Source organism: Genypterus blacodes, unplaced genomic scaffold, assembly GCF_046128005.1.
Source record: "Genypterus blacodes isolate CSIRO-AG114 ecotype Tasmania unplaced genomic scaffold, CSIRO-AGI_Gbla_v1 ptg000052l_1, whole genome shotgun sequence".
NCBI lineage: Eukaryota > Metazoa > Chordata > Actinopteri > Ophidiiformes > Ophidiidae > Genypterus > Genypterus blacodes.
In genome coordinates, this window is record NW_027466864.1 from 2,117,411 (window position 1) to 2,139,817 (window position 22,407).

At 42.4% G+C, this 22,407-nt stretch overlaps 3 protein-coding genes across 9 annotated transcripts in view; 2 read left to right on the forward strand and 1 right to left on the reverse strand.

Moving 5' to 3' along the window:
- Window positions 1-6,288, forward strand: part of LOC143000880 (myelin basic protein-like) — a 36,777-nt gene extending 30,489 nt beyond the window's left edge. The window contains exon 4 of the mRNA XM_076150350.1: window positions 2,795-6,288. Coding sequence (XP_076006465.1) covers window positions 2,795-3,093 — 299 coding nt within the window. The 3' untranslated portion in view covers window positions 3,094-6,288. The remainder of the gene's footprint in view (window positions 1-2,794) is intronic.
- Window positions 3,220-17,964, forward strand: mbpb (myelin basic protein b). Of its 4 annotated transcripts, XM_076150351.1 has the most exons (5): window positions 3,220-3,339; window positions 11,445-11,549; window positions 11,725-11,751; window positions 14,048-14,119; window positions 16,573-17,964. In XM_076150351.1, exons 1-5 carry the CDS (start codon window positions 3,220-3,222, stop codon window positions 16,603-16,605), a joined length of 357 nt encoding a protein of 118 aa, XP_076006466.1. In that variant the 3' UTR covers window positions 16,606-17,964. The 4 variants fall into 4 exon arrangements, 3 of the variants coding, with proteins under 3 accessions (XP_076006466.1, XP_076006468.1, XP_076006469.1); XR_012963667.1 differs by lacking the exon at window positions 16,573-17,964 and having other exon boundaries at window positions 11,725-12,501; window positions 14,039-14,123; XM_076150353.1 differs by lacking the exon at window positions 11,725-11,751 and having other exon boundaries at window positions 14,039-14,119.
- A 571-nt stretch (window positions 17,965-18,535) lies between these two features.
- Window positions 18,536-22,407, reverse strand: part of znf236 (zinc finger protein 236) — a 38,577-nt gene continuing 34,705 nt past the window's right edge. For all 4 annotated transcript variants that reach the window (XM_076150346.1, XM_076150344.1, XM_076150345.1 and 1 more), the window contains exons 30-32: window positions 22,273-22,402; window positions 21,226-21,399; window positions 18,536-19,963 (exon numbers count right to left, since the gene is read on the reverse strand). In XM_076150346.1, coding sequence (XP_076006461.1) covers window positions 19,842-19,963; window positions 21,226-21,399; window positions 22,273-22,402 — 426 coding nt within the window. In that variant the 3' untranslated portion in view covers window positions 18,536-19,841. The remainder of the gene's footprint in view (window positions 19,964-21,225; window positions 21,400-22,272; window positions 22,403-22,407) is intronic.

Sequence of the window (22,407 nt, forward strand, 5' to 3'; positions counted from 1 at the left end):
AATATCGACCGCAGGATGGATTTCGTTTTATTCTGTTGCTGTTTTCTTAAGTTGATTATAACGTGGGTGGAATACTTGATGTAACCCACTTTGCATAGTCACAGCTTGAGAAATTGAAAGTAATTGATGAAGTTATCCATCTGAATCCCACACCGAATGTTACAGTCCACAAAAACACCAGAGCATCTAACGAGGACCCTCCAGGCTGGAAATTGAGATAACGTACTGACATTTCCACAGATGACTGGCTAACCAACCTCCAGCAGTACCATTAATCATATCTTGGACATTTTGTTTCACTCCTTGCTTCAACCGCAGCCAGTGAAGTGAAGAAATGCCTCCCTGCTGATAGTGTGCAGCATTCTCCAGTAAACCCCGATCTTGATCCAGCCATTTCTGTCCAGGGTTATGGGGAAAAGGTGTGTTCTCACAGATATCATCTCACTGCAGCCGGAATAGCACCTTGGACCGGTTACAGTCAGGATTTAGAGCCTCACACAGCGCTGAGCCTTCACTGCTGAAAGTGTGAAATGATTCGCTGCTGTGTGTGAACTCGGGGTCTTGTGCCGTCTCACAGTGGCCTTCGACACAGAGGAGCGCAATACTCTCCTCCATCTCACATCTGCTGTAGGAATTTGTCTCATCTCGCCCAGATTATTGCAATTGACTTTATTTGGGCCGCCCCTGTCTCGCTTCATCTCGATCAAAATGCTGCAGCTAGATTCCTCACTGGGACTAAAAACCAGGCTACCACATCGCCCCGCCCAGTTCATTTTAAGGTCCTATTTGTTTTTTAAAGCCTTACATGACTCGGTGTATGTTTCTGACCTCGCTCAGACCTCATGGAAGCTCAAATCCTCAAACCGTCTGCTCCCAACTGTCCCACGCTCCAGTTTAAAGAGCAAAGGTGATGGGGCCTTTTATGTTGCTGCCCCCAAGTTGTGGATCAGGCACCCACTTTATCTTCACTCAGCTCCCTCCATTGCTACCTCTAAAGCTTTAATCCTCTCGTGTTTGGGACAGTTTGATGTTACATTCTGTCCTGTCATGCTTACAAGGCTTTACTCTTTAGCCTATCCTAATCTCGTTTTGTTTTCAAATTGCTTTCTTGTTCTGTTGCTTGTCTCGCCCTTTGCACAGCACTTTGGTGTAATTTATAAACTTGACTTGTCTAGAGAAAGCATCTAGTGTCCAGCTAAGAGTTGAAAACTACGGACAATAATCACATCTCAACTTTAGAGAGGATTTCTGGATGGATGTTACGGGAGTGTCAAAACCAGCCGTGCGTATTAAGATATTGATTAGTCATCCACTGCAATAATCCACACCTCAGATACATAAAAATTAATGTGGCCTTTTACTCTTTCTACCGTTTACTCATTCAAAATTAGAGGGGGTTTTAGTGACTCATGGTGAACTCTAAAAGCTCTTAAAATTAAACCGCCTCCGAGTGAGACATTATTTGCTTTGAATGAACTGATTTACAGGTGGGAAGTGGGATTTAAGAAAGTACCAAAGAAACAGCCAAAGTAATATTGTTTCATCCTGCTTTTTAGGCTTGGGTGTCCCGCCCTGTTTTTCTTAGAGAGCTGGATTTGTGCAAAGAAGGATCACTCTTTAACAAAGCAGCTGATGATCTGCTCAGAATCCGTTGTTATGATAGAAAAGACAAGGGATTAACTGATCTAAGTGTGTTTGTTACTGTGATTTCCTCCTCTGAAGAAGTCATGATGCAGAAACAATTGTTGATATGTGACCATCTGGTGGGAGACGGATAGATCTTGTCGTTTCTTCATGTCAAAACGGCTAAATTAAAAAAGGAATAACCACTTACAAATAGCGTCTCTTCACGCCCCTACGGTCATATCTGTTCTTCCTTCACAGTCATATTTGATTTGTGAATTCTTAATCTGCCTAATTCAAGAACTCGGCGGACCAAACGGAGAGACTGATGCTTAATAATGATTTTTACGAGCACACACACACACACGCGTAATGTTTCACGCACCAAAGCAAACAAATACATCAAACAGGAGCGGAACGGGACCTCGGGCCTCTTAGCTCTCGGCTCCCAAATCAGATAAGTGTCGCCGAACATTGGGTTGGAAATCCATACTTATAGGAGTTATTTTAGTGACACTGGCCCTTTGTTTGTCACTAATAGCCGATAACAACAGGCCAGTGTTCCGCCATTATTAACATGCAGATTCCCTGGTGTAGTGCTACACCATTTCTGGCAGTACAGTGTGGATATTGTTTTGGAGGCAGGAATGCACTGGATGCCCTGTGCTGTGGGAGCTGGCAGGCTTAATGGATAGCTGTCAGAATGGATGCTACAGCTCCAACTGTTTCCACCATATTGGAACTAATGCTGGAGCGTTTTCTTTTTTTTTTTTTTTTCTCCATTTTGTGCTTTGCTCTCCTGAAAAGTGATCAATGCTTTCACAGGGAGACGTGTGTGTGTACTGCACCACACAGGGGAGAACAGGTCACAGCCCCAACATGTGAAGCTTTTGTTGTCTCTCTCTAGCAATTCTCAAAGTCAAGAAGTAAAAATGTATTGAAGGGAACTGAATCATGCTGACATGTATGTTTGTGTTCATGTCTTCAGTCTGAAATCTGCTTTGCTGTTGAGCAGGTAGGTGTTACTACGGTTTAAATAGAACCATTCGCTGTTCTGGTCTGCTACAGCAGGAAGGACCCGGTCTCGACAAAAGAGCCCATTGTGCTGCCTGGTTTTGTTGTGTGCCATGCAGGCTCGAGCCCATAGATGACCCTTGTTGTTTCTGCACAGGCCTGGGTGAGGCAGATGTGAGCCTGAACAATGGCTGCGTCTCGGAGATGCCGGCGGTGACTGACTCCACGGGCGCTGAGGGCCCCCAGCAGCCCTGGACCTCTGCCAGCACAGCTGACCCTGACGCCGCCACGCCACGCCCCCACCTGGCCCGCCTCTTCTCCCGAGATGCCCCGGGAAGAGAGGACAACACCTTCAAAGAGCGACCCTCTGAATCGGACGAGTTGCAGACCATCCAGGAACACAGCGGAGCGGCTTCAGAGTGCGGGTCGGAGTGTGCCGAACAGGACCTAGAGTAGCTTAGCTTCTTCCCTCCCTCTCCTCTCTATTCTCTCTTCCCCCTCTGTCCTCTAGTCTCTCATTTAAGAGAGAGACGTCGAGCCCACATTTGACAAATACACTTATACTGCCCAACTGCAACCACCATGGCATCTGCCAGCAGCTCTGCACAGGCTGCCTTCGGGCTGGGCCGGAGGAAGAAGGCCCCCGGCCTCCTGGATCAGATTGGACAGTTCTTTGGAGGGGACAAGAAGAGGAAGAGCAAGGTGAGGAAGCCAGGGGGAGTCGATGTGAAAACTCGACCCCCTCCTAAGATATCTCTGTCGATTCTGCTTAGGAGTCCTCGTGAGGTCTTGTAAGAATTTGTCGCAGCATATTTGTCGTATAGATTTGTATTTGGTTCTACATTTGTTTTAATGATGTACCAAAGTTTGACTCTGTCCTAAGATTCATGTCAGATTGGTGTCAGACCTGGCAGGATGGGTTTTATGTCAACACTGGATATCTGCTATGGGTGGGGTTTGTATATTGTTAAACAGAGGCTGTGATTTTGAGTCATCAATGGATCAATTCTTCTTTGTTTTTCTTTATTTGAATGGGACTGACATTACAAGCATCGCTCTCTTCAGTTAAATTTTAATATATATTTATCTGTTGTATATGACGGCGTAGAGGTAAATGGTTGAATTGTTCCTTAGTTGCATTTTATTACAACTTTTGTCAAAATGGAGTGAAGAACAGCTGAATTTCAGGTTCTTTCCTTGAAGCTGATGCGAGCGATTCAGAGACGTATCATTTTAGACGTGATGCTGGTTTGTCGTGCCGTTCTCAGTGGTAGTAGAAAGTTCGTATCGCTGCTTTGCGGCGGCTTACAGCCTTTGATTTCTGTGTCTGGGTTCATGTTTAAGTCACTGATAACTCAGCCACAGGGAGATACTACAGTCTGTCGCTTTCATAGTGAGTTGACATCATGCTACATACTGTTTGAACAAGGACAAACTATAGAAAAGATGTAATGTCTTTAGCGATATAAACAGTATAACAGCAGAAGCATAATATCAACCCCGGTGAGATCTTTGCTGAAATCTTGAGCTTGCATGGCATTTTGATGACTCTGCACTGTAGTGTTGTCAGGATTCCCACACGTGTGAACAAAACTTACTCATTCTGACAAGGAAAATTAAAAAAGTTGTTGTGAATTCCATGGGCCAGATTTTGGGGAAGTGTTTGCAGGACTCTTACAGACAGTAGCAAGACATATAGCCTAAAAAACGGATGCTTATGGTTCTCTACGGCTGAGTTATCACGGCTGGTCAAAAGTAATTCCGTCTATGATTTACCGTCTTTGAAAAGCAGGCCCTAGATTGTAGGCTTGGTATCTGTAGTCATTCTTAGGAGGAGACATGGTCAGCATGGTAGAGTACATTAGCAAAAGGAAAGAGTGTTCCTGAATAAAATATTGATCGAGGGAGAGAGAGAGAGAGAGAGAGAAAGATATAATGGGACACTGGGGTAATGGTCACAAGAAGCATCGTAAAGCAGCGGTGCATTCAAATGGACTCGCTGCAGCTGTGCTCATTTACATAATCAGGTTTTAGTACATTGGACGAAGCAGATATTTGCGGCCTGAACATGAGTTTGCGTCATGCTCAGTAAATCTGGCCCCATGTGTCAACCAGTTGACTTGAACCAAACTGCAGCTGCGTTCCCGCCCTTCCTTCTTTCCTTTCTTCCATTGAATAATCCTGGGCTCGTCGATGCGCTCGTCGATGCCCTCTAGAGGCGACGTTGAAATGGAATTTCGGCTTCAAAAGCTTGTTTGTTGAACGGATCAAATGTTTATCGTCAGTATTAAATTGTGTTGACGTGCGGTCCTGACAACACTGCAGCATTGTGCTGAAGCTAAACCTCCAAAGTATGTAGTGCCGTCAGAAACAGGAAGTCAAAGTGCCGCTGTACATACTTTGTTCTTGTATTACTCCTATTGACAACTTGTAAGGAAGCGTTTGGTACGGTGAAAAACTGTTCATCCTATTGACAAAGTTCTCGTGTCTATGCTTGGTTGTGGAGCGTCTCTGAACCTGCAGAGAGCTAAACACGCCGTCTGCTTTGGCAATTGCCAACTAGTAAGCCTTATGTCATCAATAACCACATGTTCAAAAGAAGATTCACTATCCAAATAATTTCATATTTGCGCCGTAAATCTTTCCTTCTGCCTCTGCTCTGCTCATCAGTCATTGTATTGCTTCTGATTAATTGTACATGCAGGAAAATGTCAAAAGAACAACTTATTAAGCTTCATTTAATATTAACCCCCTTATTGATTTGCTGCAGTATTTAACTTGATTTTCTTGTTTTCATGCCAGAACATTGTGTGTTGTTTTCCATACTGATCACTCCTTATACAATTGTACAAAAGATATTTATGTATTCACCGAGGGTTTGCCTTCAAAATTATGAGACGAACAGGTCTGCCCACCTCTGTGGCCTCAAGCAGAAAACATCTGCATTCACCCTCAGCTGCAAAACACATTGTTCCCAGAATTCAACATGAAATCAGGTCTTAAGTGTCCGATCCGCTTGAGCCATTTATGTTAGAGTAAAGTCAGCAGTATTAGTAAGTCTGACACTCTTATTCTTTGTCATTTGGCCCTTTTAAGATTCATATTTGATCACAGCATTGACATGTATGCATGTGTTGCCTCGATTGTCTCATTTATTTCCTTTCAGCCCATAATCTTTAATACTAAAGAATGATGAAGTAACCTAATCCTGGAGATACACCAAAAAGACAAATAGCAAAGTCTCAGGGCGTAAAACATCTGCAGGAAATCTGAAAAAGTTATTATATTTGCATGGTCTCTTAGTAATGGAGCTGAAATGTAGACGCGTAACAAATAGTGAATAATAACTTTTCTCTAAAGATGAAATGATTCCTATATGCATATCGGCCCACATTCTGAAGCAGAAGGTGTGTGTGATACAGTATAAACCCCAGTGTCTTGAATGTGGCGGAGGAGCCTCCCTCACATCAGTCAGCTCACCTCAGGTTCTCGTGTCGGAGTGTGTGTACGGTGTGTGTGTTTGAAAACGGCGAGAGGATCTGTTTTGTAAGCGTTTGTATCTCCTGTGAACTGATGTGACCTCTGACCTGTTCCTAACCTGATCCTGTTCCGTGCTTTTGGATTATGGCTTGATTAAATCTCTAAACAACACCCTGATTGCTCTCTTTGTTTTGATTTAATCCCTCTGGCTTGATGTCTCTTTTTGGTTCCACTTTTGGATGAACGCTTTTAACAATTTATGCTTTAACAAAAGATTTGAAAATAGAGAATAAAAGCACACACAGTTTTTGTTCTTTCATGTCTGTGACTCACATTTTTGACGGTCAGTTATAATCTTTCGCTCTTGTTTCTCTCGTCTCTGGAGGCTCAGGAAGGCGGACAAGGCTTCAGAGACAAAATCATATATTCCATTGTTCAATCAACAAATCATGAAAACAAAAGGAGACAGACAGTTAATATGAGACTGACAGCTCAGAGTCGTGTATGATTGCTGATAGTTCAGTGAAAAGAAAGACGGTGCAAGAAATGTATGTTTTCACTCACTTTCACTGAAAACGTAGATTTCTTTATCTCTTCCTGTGAGTCATTTACATTTTGCTTTCGTTTCCTATTACAATGTGAAACTGTGTGTTTTCATTCACGCTCACCCAGCAAAGCAAATGATTGGTTTATTGCTAATTACACAAACAATTAACTGCATGTATATGTGTGTGTGTGTGTGTCTCAGGTCTGCCACTGTTACATGTCCTGCTTAGCTTCACGTGTGAGACGTTATTTGGCTTTAACAACAGTTTCCATTCTGTTTTTGTGTTTGACAGCACTGATAATAACTGATTTTGTCTCATCTTTATGTGATATTTGATCTTTTGTGAGACACAGCACTTGATTGCCTCCATAAAGGCACAACGAGCTGCAGCTGCCTCGTTCTCACTCAGGTTATTTGTCTCTGTGCTTCTTCTGCTTATAAATCTGAACGGTTGTCTGTCCCACTAGGCGAACTGAATTATTATTCCTTTCCTCTATAAAATCTATTTTTTTAACATTGATCGTGCCTTCTAACAGCCACTAGGGGGCATGTGGGATGATTGTGAGTAAATGAAAGAACCTTACATCACAGGCCATGTGTTTGCCTACATACAACACCAGTCTCCATGTAATCTTGTGTCTAATCGTGCAAGATTATAAATAGAGACAATACATTTAGTCTCTATTTGAAAAAGCGAAAATATGCTACAATGTGGGAAATTTTAATCATTAGCTTGAGATTCTTGGTGCTACATGATCATTACGGGTTGTGTAGTAGTGTAACGAAACCTTTTCACCTCTTGAGTGGGGAGAAAATGTAACAAATGGTACAGAACCCTGAAAAAAGAGAACAAAAGCAGTGTTGTGATCCTGTTTATACTTCTGTGTTTGTTGTTTCCACTCACAAACCCTTGAATGCACTGAAGCCATATGCACCGCTTAACCATTTGTTCATGGTTCATCGCACTTCTGCCAATTTAACATCCTTCTGTTGCCTGAGAACCATCGTGCAGCCCAAATCAACTTTTTGACGAGACTCATTCAGCGGTTTCTTCCCCACATGTGCATCTGTTTGGTTTCATCAGTATCATGTGACACTGAATGTTCTACTTCTTTCTCTTTCGATTCTTCTCGATTTGAGGTCCACAGACAAAAACACTGTTCTGCAAATCTGCATAACTTTAAGTGCCACTCTGAGTTTTACAGGGAATTTAGTGACGAGTGGAGCAGCACAGTGTGAGTGTGTGTGTGGTGGACAGACAGCTCCGTGCATGCTGATGCTTTCACAAAGCAAAATTGACCACGAGAGTCATTATGGTCAGTTGTGGACTCTAATGGCAGACTGTCATTATCTGAAGTGTGCAGCATTTCAGATTCAGAGATTTTGTGAATTTTAACATCACATATCTAAAAGCTGTCAGGCTTTTGCTGGATTGACTTCACAGACGATCGATAACTTCTTTCCTTGAGATTTTCTTTTACTAATCTCCACACATCTCTCTGCTCATTCCCAGTCATCTGCTCAGGATGGATCATGGAGCATCATCCATAATGCAGTAGATTCCTGGCCAGGCCTGTAACCTTTGACCTCAGAAGAGAGTTAACCTCCACTGAAATCATGGGGGAACTCAAGCTTCAAGACCCGAGTTCCCCCTCGTGTCCTGAATCCCATAATTCCCATGATCCTGAATCTCCCCTCTCAGCTCATACATCTTGAATATGGATAACGTGTGTGTAGGAGTAGAAACATTGAGGCTCAACTGTACTGCCGCAAGCTATATTTAGAAAGATGGCCATTTTAAACGCCCATATCTGAAAATGAATGGACCAAAATAATGACTCAACATGCAGGCAATTTACTGCACCCGGGAGGCAATTAGTTATTACTCCCTCTTTTTTTTTACATTCTTCTTTATAAAGAATGAATGGAAGAGAAATGGGGAAAAGAGAAGTAAATGCAGAAAGAGCGCCACCTACACTAACTCAAGTCACAGTACATCAAAATAATATTAAAGGAAACGATGACACAGGTGAGTGTAGGAAGCAATACATGATGAAAATGTGTGACATCTCTTCCTCTCATATTACATTACAATCATTTGGCAGACGCTTTTATCCAAAGCAACTTAAATTGCATTACCACCCTTCGCAGAGGGGGGAGCAATTGAGGATTCGGTGCCTTGCTCAGGGGCACCTCGGCAGGGGCTCGAACCGGCAACCCTCAGGTTCTCAAGCGGAAGCTCTACCCACTGAGCTACTGCCTCACACACACAGACACATTTTAAGAACAGCAGTTCATACTTGGCAGGATGATTGCCTCAGTTTGAAAGTTGATTTTTGGGATGAATATTTTCACCCACAAGCCAGAAACATCAAACACTGTTCCTCCCCTTAATGATTCTCCACCATCAATCAATCACCATCATCAACTAAATCCTCATTTGCATCTTAATCTTTTAGCCTCACACACTGTAAATCTGACATGATAATCAAGTTTTGATTAATTTTAAAGGATCAAGCAAACAAGAAACTTTTTGGAGAAGAGAAATCTGTAGGTTCAAGCATCATTAATTGAGTTTTGAGTGATTTGCATGAAGCCTCCTGCAGGGTGCGCCCTTGTAGCCAGTGATATGAATGAATATCTGAATGCCTTATCATGTATAACACAAGCTGAGAGCTCAACATTAAAGCAGTGGGCTATGTGAGTAAAGTAAAAAATATATATTCTGCAATACTCTACTGATATTCAAATCACAACTCCTCCCTGTCTGTCAAACTTTGAATTTCCAGACCAGCATGAAACCGCAAACAATCTCCTCAAAAAAAGCGGAGAGAGAACAAACACACACACACATGTTGACATCAAAGGCACGACAGGCTGGAGTACAGAACAAACACATATGGTTTCATTCAGTATTCTATAGTCCGTCTCATCTCTTCTTTCCCCTTCAGAGACACGACTCTCCTCAACAAGGTGCCTATTTGTTTCCCTCCTTCTCTTCCCTGGCTGAAACACACACACACACACACACACACACACACACACACACACACACACACACACACACACACACGCACGCATGCAGATTGGCACTTTTGCGGCTTTGTGTGAGCAGACATCATTACGCAGCAGGACTCACTCATGAGAACGGACACGTAAACCAATGAGGTCATATCTTTACCCCCTTTTAAACACAGAAGCCTCTGAACTTGCAGCGTAATTACTGTAAACCTTTCATAAGCTTTGATTATCTAGTCTACTTATCCATTTTTTTCCTTCTTCTTCTGTGGTTATGTGTGTCATCCTTTCCTGCACTGACCCAATTGTTTACTGGTCCATTTTCACCAAACCCCATAAAAGACAGTGAAGGTGACACGGAATTGAACGTGTGTGTCAGGCACACGGTGTAAATGACGGATGAAGGGAGAGGTTTTCCCCCCTTTGCCTACGTTTTAAGGCCCTTTGATGTGAGATAATGGAAGCGAAACATCCACCGCCACCTGTAGACTCACACACACACACACACACAAAAACACTCTCTCTGTTATATAAATGGGAGAGGAAAAAATAGGATGAATAAGGTAACATGAACTGAAAAGACTGCACTGATCCTGGGTGGGTGGAAAAGTGTGTGTGTGTGTCCTCCCTGGAGCTGCAGGTTCGTTGATGGTATCAGATATTACAAGAAAGATTTATTATTACATTACAATTTATACCCCTGAGCTGTTTGCATTAGTTAGTAGCAGGGATTTGGTTCTTAAGTGAGTAGAGTTTCTGTATAAATCTGTCACGGTGACGCTTCCTTTGTTCAGTCTGACTTTGAGGAAGTTCCCTGAATTGATTTGCACTTTTGCACGGTCATTAGACTACTTTGTTAAGATCAAGGCATTGACAAGAGCAATGCAGATAGTTTTAGTCGCTCATTTGTTTAGTTTGAGTCGGAGTGGCAAAGGTCTCTAAGGTTTATTGGATGGAGGTTAATAAAGGAGGATGCTGCTGATGTTGGTGGCTCAATATGTGGGGCACGGAAATGGACTATGTAATAATATAGTGAAGCATTTGTGCAGCACTGAACATCAAAATATATTCAGATTCATTAAAATGGTGACAGGATGGGAAAATAAACATGTCCATGCACATCCATCATAAAGCAATGCAGTATCATCGCAATATTCATTAGGTTTCCACTTTACGTGATGAAAGCCAATGATAAAGAAAATGCACCAAAGCCCCGGAGGAGGAAAAACAAAGGGAGCAACGTTCCTCACTTTCCCCACAGAATATGACAGGAATGAAATCCAGTGATGTCATCAATGTTGGATGAAGCAGAGGGGCAGATTTTGTCTTCGTCTTACTGAAACTTAAAAGATGATGATGAAGGTTATTTGGAGGGTTTATTTATTACATTTCATTATAACAATTACTGCTCCCAAGCTATAATGTTTGAATATTTATCTCTACTTTTACACTGGAATAGTGTCATTGGTATAGGAGCATACAACTGTATTCATATATTTTGTATGTGTGGGTGTCTGTCACTGCAGAGGTGAGTAGAGCAGCAGGACCATTATACTGAGTCAAGCCTTATTAGGACAAATATGTTGTTTGCGAAAATCATTAAAGGTCGAAACCGAAACCGGTTTCGAAACCGAGAACAAGAATCACACCAATACACAGTATATAGTGTTTGTCTGAATATGCATCTATTTAACATGTAAATCTCCTTTCCTCTCCTCCCTCTTCTCCTCTCTCTCCTCCTCCCCCCTCTTCTCCTCTGCAGGGGTCTTTCCGAGGTGCTCTCTCTCCAGCCCCTCAGAAAGCTTCTGCAGCTTCCCCACGTAAGCGTGGACAAGAGAACGCCGTGGTTCACTTCTTCCGCACGATCGTGAGTAAAGCGACTCTTAAGGAATGATTGTAGAAGCACATGTAGATGTACTTCACTGCACTCTTTCCTCCAGCTGTATTCCCTCCATGTTTGTCTCTTTGCTCTTTAATCACGTTTCTCTTCCTGATCTCTCACTAAATCAACCGTGTCTCACTGTCTGTCATGAACTCCTCAGGTCTCCCCTGCTCCTCCCAAATCTAGGGTGAGTCCCTTTTACTGCTGCTTCCCAAGACAGACAGATAAACAGGCAGGCAGACAGACAGAGAGGCTGTCTCCCTGCACTGACCATTCAATAAAGATCGATATAAAACTGTTTAATTTCTAGTTTAAAATCATACAGACTATAAATTGGTCAGCATACTTCTACATACCACTGTTCACATGTTTTGGACACATACAGACATAACTGATGGATCATTCCAGAACACCTGCCTCTGATAATAACACATTCATTCATTCATTCATTCATTCAAGATTTGGGGGTTTGTTGATACGTCCTCCTGTAAATGAAGTACCACCTCTGAGTTAAGCAACACACAAGCTTCACAACAAGTCACCAACACATTTAAAGCTCATGTTCTCTCAGTCTCTGGTGCAACTTCACTCACACACCCACATGGAAGAGGACATATTCATAATGAGTCTTATTCTCTGATTTCAGTAGATTAGACCAAAAGCCGAGTAAATTCGATTAAGTTTTGATCTGAACAATAATGCTAAATGAATCTTCCTCACTGTAATTCTGATGGAGATGCTCAGAGTTGAAACCGGACAAACGTTTGATTGACTCCATGTTTGTACCTGTCCACATGCTGTATGTCTTTGTTGTGTCTCTAAATCTGTGCGATCCTGTCCCTGGCTTCCTCCCTGTCCCTGCATCTGTTCCTGTCCCCCCCCCCTGGACGGACACTCCCACCTGTCTCCTCTCCTCCCCGTCCTGCCTGTCTGCCACGTAAGACACACTTTTCTATTTGTCCCGTCTCCTCATTCCCCTTTCCTGTCCTTGTCTCTTTGTTTCTTTACATGTCCAGTGGAGAGGACTAGCAACCAAGATAGGCCTGGTAGGTGGTCTGGATATTAGCTGGATCATTTCTAATGATAAAGGGGGGGGGGGGGGGGGGGGGGGGGACGGGGACGGGGAGGTGTGAGGTCGTCCCCTCAGCCCCTCACGCCTGCGACTCTTTCCATTTCGCCTCCATCAACCGCTTTTAGTCTTCATAATCCGTCCATACTTCAGCGATAATACACTCATTTCCCATTTACCTTCAACTTCAGACCATCTTTGAATATCCCATTTCTATTTTGTACCGTTGCAGGATGAGATTTACTATCTGAGGTATGTGCACATATTGAAGTTAACGATAACGCCGGCACTTTATTTTGTTCTTCATTATCCGCGTCTGGCTTTCTAAACTCCTCTGCGTAGGAGAGACGGCCTTCTGCTTCGAGTGGCAAAGTTATCAGCTCTTCATTTCAAGTCTTTGCGGGCGTGTGTGTGTCTGTGAGTGTGTGTGTGTGCATGAGTGACAATGGGCTCAGGAAAGAAAACTCCTCTTTTTAAAGGGAATTAATCTTATTGCCAGAGCAGCATGAAACCCCTAATTTGAGGTTATTTTTCATGCATATTCTGCTTGATATCATGAAGACCCAATTACCACATCAGATGTTTCCAATCCAGAAGGTCAAACTTTAGTAATCGCTCGCAAAAAATAACTTCATTAGCATTTTAAAGGTGGATAATCTTACACATTGAGGATTTTCACCATGTTACGGCTTTGACGGCTGAACTTCGGCTAATTTGACCACTGTGACATCCCGACTTTGAAAACACTTTGAATTTGAATTCACTACAAGCATGTGGGAGAGACGTTTGTTTCCAGTCTCCTTATCTTGCTCCAACCAGCACAGAAGCAACAGGACAAACCCCTCTGTGATGTCATAGAGGTCAGTTTGCCCTCTTCAGCCCCCAAATGCTTTTATAGTTGTAGAGTGATAAATCTGGAATATTATGATTGAGGCTTTTCTCACAGTGGCAATATGAAGCCAGTTATTTCTGGAAGTTGCAGAGAACAGAAGCCGAAATCCATGACTCAGCTGCTGTGTAAAGGAATTTAAATGTCCAATTCGCCAACTCCAAGATTTTTGACAGTAAGCAGGAGAAACTTTTCCACTCCAAACTTTCCTGCTTTACAACTTTTCTACCTTATGCATTATTCACACACTTATTATACTGTAAAAGTAGGATGAAATTAGGTTGGCCTCCATTCCCAGTTTTCTCTCTGTATTTGGGTGTGTGTGCGGCACATTTATCCATCACTTCCGCGCACACTGTTGAACAATTGCACGAAAAGCGGAGAGAGAGAGATCTTTTTGTTCATCTCCCTCTTGAACGAAAGGTCAGCCACCTCTTCATCCCCCTGTCAAACATCCTCCTTGACTCGTTTAGTGCACTCACTCCTCCTCCTCCTCCTCCTCTTTCTCTTTGCCAGGGTGACCAGAAGTCACAGTCTGCTAAGGCCAAGAAGACCAGCGGGGACGGCAAAGGCTCCCTGACTAGGATCTTCAAAATGGTAAAAAACAAAAACAAACACACTTTCCAAGCTATTTCCCAGTAACCTCTCAAATGGTTCAATCCTTCTTTCCTGTAATCTGCCACTGCTCTTTCTTTCTTGGATGTCAAATTGCCACAGAATAGAATGGAATATACCACTAACCTCTCTTCTTCCCTCTGTGTTTCTGCCTCAGTGATGTCAGCAGCAGAGTGAGTAACTGATCTGTGACAGGGGAGGGGGGCGGTGGGGGCCGTGGGGGGGGGGGGACTTGAAATGAACTCACTCCCAAATTTATTCCACATTGATATGCTTAGAAGACATCCTAATCCTGTTACTACGGCAGCAGCAGAATAATCAGAAGCTTTGAGAGAAGATTTATTGCCAAGCACGCTACAAATGCTGATGTAACAATGCAGCTGGTAGAGTGGATCTACTTCACATCAGGGTCCAGTGAGGGCTTCACCTAACATGCTCAAACTGCTTTACATGCACATTATCAAGTATGACATCATGTTGTAATTTATTTATTTATCATCATCCATCAGTCAAGCAGGCCCTGGCTTCATTAGAGAGATCTTTTGCAGGAGAGGGATATTTAAGTTCTTTGTATCATGACTAAATTAATGTTGACTGAATATATAAATAGGTGAAAGACTGATCTGTTGTTGCTGAGGACACTGTGGGACTCCTGTACTGAGATGAAAATGGTTCGCCCTACGCTACAATAAGACTCATGATTGTGGCGATGCATGAAACCTTTTCCCAGTCATTCAAGTCAGCAGGGGGTCGTTACAGACAAAATTAATTAAAACATCTTCAAGTCCATTGTCCTGTTCCATATCTGAAACACTATTTATCATAACTGTGCCAAATTTGCAGTTTTATTGCGAAATACTTCTGTAGGCTAAAAAAAGAGAGAGTGTTTTCACTCAGACATGTGTTACACCGCAGATTGAGTGCCTCTCACTGGTCGATGCTGGAGATAAGCTATTCAACTCTGCCTGTTATCATGAAAAGCAGATCCTGAGGCGATGTGATGTGATGTGACCGAATTCTGTGGTCTGATTGAGTGGACTGATGGAACACACACTCCCACCCTGGAGATTTCAGGCCACTGAATCAGTGACGACAGCTCAGTGAAACATCCCTCAAATGAAGCCAGCTCGGTGTCCACTCGTGTGAGATTGGTGTATTCGCAAGTGCTTGACGTGCCAGTTTACACAGACGCACCTGAGTGGATTCATTTTCACGTGTCATTAAGAGGCGCAGCGTCTTTCAAGCTCTGCCAGACAGACTTTAATTACAAAGCCATTCTGACAGAACCATAGATTACTCATTTTGGCAATTACTGAAGGTGGAGGGAAATCCTTATTTCCCAGAGGCTGGAAGCTTGAGTAGTTAGTAAATTGTTGTGAGTAAGTCACAGGAGAGTAAACATTTCCAGAGATGAAAAAGTTAGCAGGCACTTGTTTCATTTGTTTGATTCGGCTAATTAGCTTTAAGGCAGAGCTGTCACACCATCACTTCCTGTTCCTGCTAACCGAAACATGAGTCACAGTCTGAAAGACTGAAATAAAAACAAAGCCTTAGTTTTCTCCCAGCTCCTCTTTGTTTCTGTTTTGTACTTAAGAATATCAGTTTAAATGCTGGTGCTGGATGTTGATATATTGTCTTTGATGACAGATTAATTTAATCTCCAAAAGCTTTAAGAAGAGAAGTCACTCGCCTCCTTCAATGAGGAAATCTAAGGCTTTGCACATTATGGCTCATCTTCCTAAGAAATCCATAAAGATTTGTCTCATCTGTATTGTCTTTGTCCACATTATAATCCTCTATAGTGATTTGAAAGAGTGAACGTCACTGAGAAGCACAATCAAGTCCCTAAGACAGCTTTGTGAAAACCGTAGGATGACGAGGAGCGGCCAAAACAAATCAGAAGTCCAAGGCTTAGTCTCAAACTTCCACACAATTTCCCATGCAACTTTTTAATTTGTATTCTCATTTGATTACTTTGAGGACATAAAGAAGATTCGTTTATGCAATTAGCTGCAGAAGAACTTGCAAAAAATCATGAATCATTCATGCATTCTAAGCCTGAAAACTGCATCTGCAACGGCAATCATCACACTAATCATCTTATCTGTCACATTAAAGGACTATCATGATTTTTTTGATGTTGCAGCCCTGGTCTCCATATTTATCAAAGTAGAGATGGATTACAGCAAGAAAGTTCTGGGTTTGAATCTGGTTGGATGGGGACCTTTCTGTCTCTGTGGTTGTCCTCTGAGTCAAACCCTCTGCTATTCTAGTCTATAGTCATTCTAGTTTATCGTTACCACATGCTGTTTTAAGTGACCAATGGGCCAAATTCCAATTCCGGAAAATCATCATAGTCCTTTCATAATGACAGATATGTGATCACAAAACATGTCGGTGCATTCATCAGGTGTTTATTATTGTCTGTTCTACAGGGAAGCAGGAGTGCGTCTCCAGGCAAACGCTGAAGTCCCCAACAACACATGGGCACATGCTCAAGAACAAGGGACTAAAGTGAAAAAGAGGAAGAAAACGAAGAAATCTGATGCCCTCCCAAACTCATCTTACCCTGAGCCTCTGATAACACTCTAATGTTTGCTAAATCCTTCAACTCCCTTGTTGCCTCCCGTTCCTACTTGGCTGGTTGATAGAGACACAATCTGTTGCCCTTCCTTCCCCATGCATTGTGGAGTCTGTGCAGTCATCATCATCATCGGCGTGAACTGTTTGCTGAAGCCGCTCACATGTGCAGCCTGAATGACCCCTGACCTCTGTCGTGGCTCTCTCTCTCTCTCTCTTTCTCTCTGTTTGTGCTTGAGTTTCTGTCAGCAGCTTTGACGGTTTCACTAACTGGGATGGATAAACTGAGGCAGATCTGGTGCAGCTGAGGGTTTAGGCCGGTGGAAGTTCGACTGACTTCACCGTCATTGCCGCTTGTCGATTGGGTGTAAAGGCCAGGATGCTTCTGTTTGAATAACGAGCGGTTTTCTGTCGTGTCTTACTGTCTTCGTCATTTCCCCCAAACCGTTTCTACGTGTCCCAACTTGAACCTGTTCTTATGTTTTAAAATCACTTTAACTCACTTCACATGTATTTTGGGAGCCATTTTGGGTCATAATGTCCTGGTTTTCATTCGATTGTTTCCCCTCTTGTGTCTTTGTTGTTGTTAAGTGTCCAGTCATGAATGTAATGTAATGTTATAAGTCATAAAGGACTTAGGCTGCCTGTGAATCTTTGTGCAAAACTAAATAACCTCTGCCATCACTAATGCAATTTATTTTTCCATTGTAGACACTAATTTGATTGTGAAATTGGAGTTCTTCTAGCCATCTATATAAACTAAATGATTCTGTAGTGCACTGTTTTAAAAGCACTGCTCTGAATCTGGTCTCATCTTTGTTTTTACACTTTACCAATGTGCAAGGCACACAAAGACAAGTGCCTTTCCCTCTGACCACCTAAACAGTGTGCTGTGTTTCCTTGATGTGGATACTTAAAAACACAATTTCAAAATGGTGCTCTGTGACTAACGTAAAGAACGTGAACACGTTATCAGATGGTTCTATAGAATGTGATAGCAGGTTTTTGGAAAATGTTAGCGAGGAATAGCTTCAAAAACATCCATCCACCAAATGTTTTTTTGTGTTTAAAGCAAAGCATGTGTGATCTGTAGCGTGCAGCTCTCCTACTCTTTGTGTGCTTGAGCCTTGTGACTGCTATTTCCCTCTGTGCGTATGTTTTTCTCCGAATGGGTTCTGCGAATGAATGTAAAGATCCCCACTCTTGTAACTGTAATAAACAACCAGCCATTTAACTGAAAATAAATAAAAATGATACAAATCAACTCTAGTTATTTCTGTTTGTGCAACAGGAAGTAAACATATAAAAGAAGAAGAAGTGATGGTTATTGGGCCGGGGTCAGAGTTTTGCATCCAAGGCCAAATTTGAACTTCATAAAACTGTGATTCATGAGTTTGCAAGAGCTGTGTCTTATATATCTTGGGTTAGTGAAGAGGTGTAGGATCCTGGGAGCTGTGAGGAAAAACATGTCTGAGAGAAGGAACGACGACATCTGAGGAAGACGATGAGGAAGATACAGCCAGGCTATAGTTGCAAAGAGGCCGGGCATGAATAGAAAGTCAGTAAGATGCTATGACCGGAGGGAGGGATGATCCAATGTACAGGTTTAGTCAGAGGCTAAGCTGCAACGTTTAGGTTTAGCTACGTTGAGGAGTTGGAAGACTTGTGGCTGGATACATTGTTATTATAGAGGGTACAGGTTAAGGCCAGATAATGGTAAGTATGTTCCAATGTGGTTGCTTAAATTTCCTTTCATCAGATGACAAAACACGGGTAAAGCAGTCTAAATTTGTAGAAAAATTATTTTAATTCTCTTAATTTATTAACAACAATAGAAAATCCTACAGCAAAAAAAACAAAACATTGTCTGTACATTGGCTTTGCTTCAAAACAACTTAAATACTATGCTGAAATATTCCAAACCAACCCTTTAAGGGGATTTAAACAGAAATATGCACAATCTAAAGGCATTATTTACAATATGCACGACAATCAATAAAAATGTTGGTGCTGTGAGTCTGAATGTGACGGCAGGTAGCACAGTGCTGACAGCAACATGTGTGTGTGTCGAGACAGCTCACTTTCTTCACAGGTGTGACTTGCATAGTCCTCAACAATTTAGTTCAATCCTCTTTTGATCCTTGTTCGTACCAATACATAATGCAAGGAAATGCTTATTACTTTTCATTTTAGGCAGGTTCTGAATGAAAATTGTCCGATATAACCATGTCCATACAAAGTGAAATATGAATTAAAAGGAAGTCCATGTTGTCTCAGTGTACGGCTGTTTTCAAAGCCATAGCCATGTAGTAGATTATTCTATATAATAGCTTTTTAGTCTAGAGGAGACGAAGGTCTGGATCTGCACCTCACCGCAAAGCAATCCAGACCCAAAGTATGAATTAGTTTGGAATATATTTTCTTGTGCTTACTATATTGAAATTGTGACCAGATATTAATTAGTGTGTGTATGCGTATCTAAGACACACATCGGAGCTTCACGCTGCATTCCAGAGGTCCTGGATATTGGGAAATGGAATGTGGAAATTCCAATATTTCATTACTTTTCTCCTATGAAGATACGGCATTGTATGTGTGTAGTTTGCTGTAAAGTTATAATTCATAAGTGATATGATAATGAATGGATTTCCTTTTTGCTATGGACAACTTTGTTTTATGTTGGTGCATTTTGCTGGCATTGTTCCAGACTTCATGTTGAATGAATGTGTGATAAAAAGGTTTGCGTCTAAATGAACGCAGCTGCATGAGAGCAGAACATCCTCTCTCTTCAGCCGCATTAGAAAGCTGCTTCTTGAGTGGTGAATTCTCTGGGATGCCTGCATTTCGTGAGTCAAACCTCTTCAGAGGTTATCATTAAAGACAATCAGACAGTATAAAAACAGATAACAGACATTAGAACAAGACTAATCTGAAAAACAACAGGGCATTGCTACTATGGGAGAACCGTCCGATAACCAATGGAGCAAATCTCCAAGGTACTTTGTTTCAAAGAGGAGAAATCTGTTGGACAAGGCTTCTGCTGCTCCTATGTAGAGGTAATGATCAGCATATTACCCGGACACACTGTACTGCTTCTTGGATGGTGTGGATCACGGCGTTGGGATCAGGGGAAGACATTGTGCCAGTCTCCCGCCGACTCAGGAACCACCTCCAGGTCAAGTTCAGGTGTTACCTCCACCTGAGGACCTTGTTCTTCTTGGCTCAGCGTGACTTCCTGCATCTGACCTGAAAGGAGAAATAGGACGATGAAGAACTAGCACAGGTTTACCATGATATGAAAACACACTAAAGGCTGAAGTAGAGTACGAGCATTCTCATTTTAAAAGTGATATAGCATTTGCTCATCTGCTGTACATTTTACTTAAGTAACAAAGGGATTCATTTGTTTTTAAATACTAAAAGTTGCTGTGTACAAACAGACTGAAAAGAATTATGCACATTATAGAACTCATACCTAAAGGTGCAGAACTAAAAATTAACAAAATAGAACAACACAATGACAAAACTATTACATCACCTCTGTAATAACTTTCAGCAGATACAGACTGTGCTCGTTGTTAACAGGGCCTATTTGTCACACCTTATTAAGCTTAAAATAAATTAGGCAAAGCCCCAACAATCGATCACTGGCCCAGGCTGGGGATGTAAAACACGCTTCAACCTGCCAGCAGCACCAACGGCTCATTACAGCACACTGAAGTTATTTCTACACGGGAACTAGTTTAATTGTCTTCTATTTTGTTCCTCTTACTTATTTGGTTGCGAGCAAATCTTGAACCCGGCTATGATTTACACACAGAGTTGTGTGCGAGATGTTATTTTTGTTTGGATGTAGACAAAAGGCTTCAGGACCGACACAGAAACATCAGCCAGGGGGATTTACAAACTAAGAAGTAATTAGGAAGATTTCACAATGTCTAGTCACAGATGAATATGACATCATTCAATAGCGTCTTTATCGCCGCTTTATCAAGTCAACTGGAGATATTGAATAAAAGCGGCGGACAGCTTTAAGTCACCAAGCTGCCATCACACTGCTCCTGCTCTGCTCAATATGTCTTGACGAGCCTGGAGCATGAATGTGTGTGTGTGTGTGTGTGTGTGTGTGTGTGCGGATGTGAGGGCTACAAATCATTATAAAGCTCTTCTAGTGAATGAGGACAATCATGTGGAAAAAGCTAGAGACTCGGGCAAAGTGACATTAGAGATGTTGTTCAGGCGAGGGAGACGCCGCTGTCCGTTTACCCTTTGATAGGAACGGAGCACATGTTTGATGGCTAGACGGATAAATGGATTATGGAAAAGGGTGATTTCATTGCAAAGTGTTCACATATCCTGACTGTCTGTCTGTGCCTGAATGCAGCCTGAGAGAAACTGGATTTACAGTTTCACAAAGCGGGGAAGGTTGTGTGTGTGTGTGTGTGTGTGTGTGTGTGTGTGTGTGTGTGTGTGTGTGTGTGTGTGTGTGCGGGGGGTCTGTTGCTCACCGTAGCCGTGGGATCTCTTCATGTGGTGCTTCATGTTGCTCTTCTGTGTGAATCGGATGCTGCACACCTCACACTTGAAGGGCTTCTTCCCAGTGTGTCTGACCATGTGAACTTGCAGGGCACTTTTCTGGTTGAAGGCTTTCTCACACTGGCCACATTTGAAAGGGCGCTCGCCTACAGCACACACGGGCACAGACACACACAAGGTACAACTGTGTTTATGTCACAGGGACAAAAATGCAGAAAAACCAACAACACACGAGGGTGAACCAACCTCAGACTATCCTTTAATAGTCCAGTCATTCAAATGAGATCATTCACATGGTAATATCAAAGGAGGCATTCAAGGCTTTCAGCTACCTTACGCTCTGCGCCCACATGAGCGTATAAATTAGTGAGCCGGACACAAAAAGAGGATATATGCTGAATATTACTCGCTGCCATTCACATTTCACCCTTTTTTGAAAGGGCGTTCACTTACTGGGGACTATTTTGCTTCATTCAGACAAATTCCATGCACTTACTCTTAGTGTTAGTGACTGTGTGAGGGAAATATAGAGCCGAGGTTTGATGAGGGATGGAAGGATGTTTATCAAACGATATAGATTCTTGTCTACTTTGTTTGTCTTGAGAGAAACAAGAATCAAAAGCTTATCATGGTGAATTATAATAAAACTACAACTATCTAATTCCTTCTATTTAAAGTAAATTCCAGCGACACTTCAATGTTTGAGCTTCAACATCCTTATGTTAGTGACCAGCTGTGAAATGTCTGACATATGTGTGACCACGGAACATACACTTAGAGATAACATATGCACACAGCAATCCATCAATACAGATTTGACTCGCTTCCATGGTTTCCGTTAAGTGTTTTCCTGCTGTTGGCAGCTTCACTAAAGCTCACAGCTTCATGACGGTACACGTTCATATCGCAAGCCAGATTTTAAACCTCACTTCTATAAAATAGATAAGTTCATCACGCCTTTGTGTAAAATGAGTGTAGGGTTGTTGTCGATGTTTTGCCGGCCATGATTCATTTCTCACCTGTGTGTGTTCGATTGTGTCTCTCCAGCTGGCTGCGCTTGGCGAAGGCTTTCGAGCAGGAGGAGCAGTTGAAGACTTTGGGTTTCTGGGAGCTGGGCGACGGGCCTGGTTGGTGAACTCGTTCGTGTTCCTGGG

Bases quoted from the DNA above. Each gene is read 5' to 3' on its own strand.
- mbpb (XM_076150351.1), top strand. From the start codon at position 3,220: ATGGCATCTGCCAGCAGCTCTGCACAGGCTGCCTTCGGGCTGGGCCGG. The intron at 11,752-14,047 runs GTGAGTCCCTTT...CAGGGTGACCAG, and splicing joins CTGCTCCTCCCAAATCTAGG to AAGTCACAGTCTGCTAAGGC. The intron at 14,120-16,572 runs GTAAAAAACAAA...TCTGTTCTACAG, and splicing joins TGACTAGGATCTTCAAAATG to GGAAGCAGGAGTGCGTCTCC.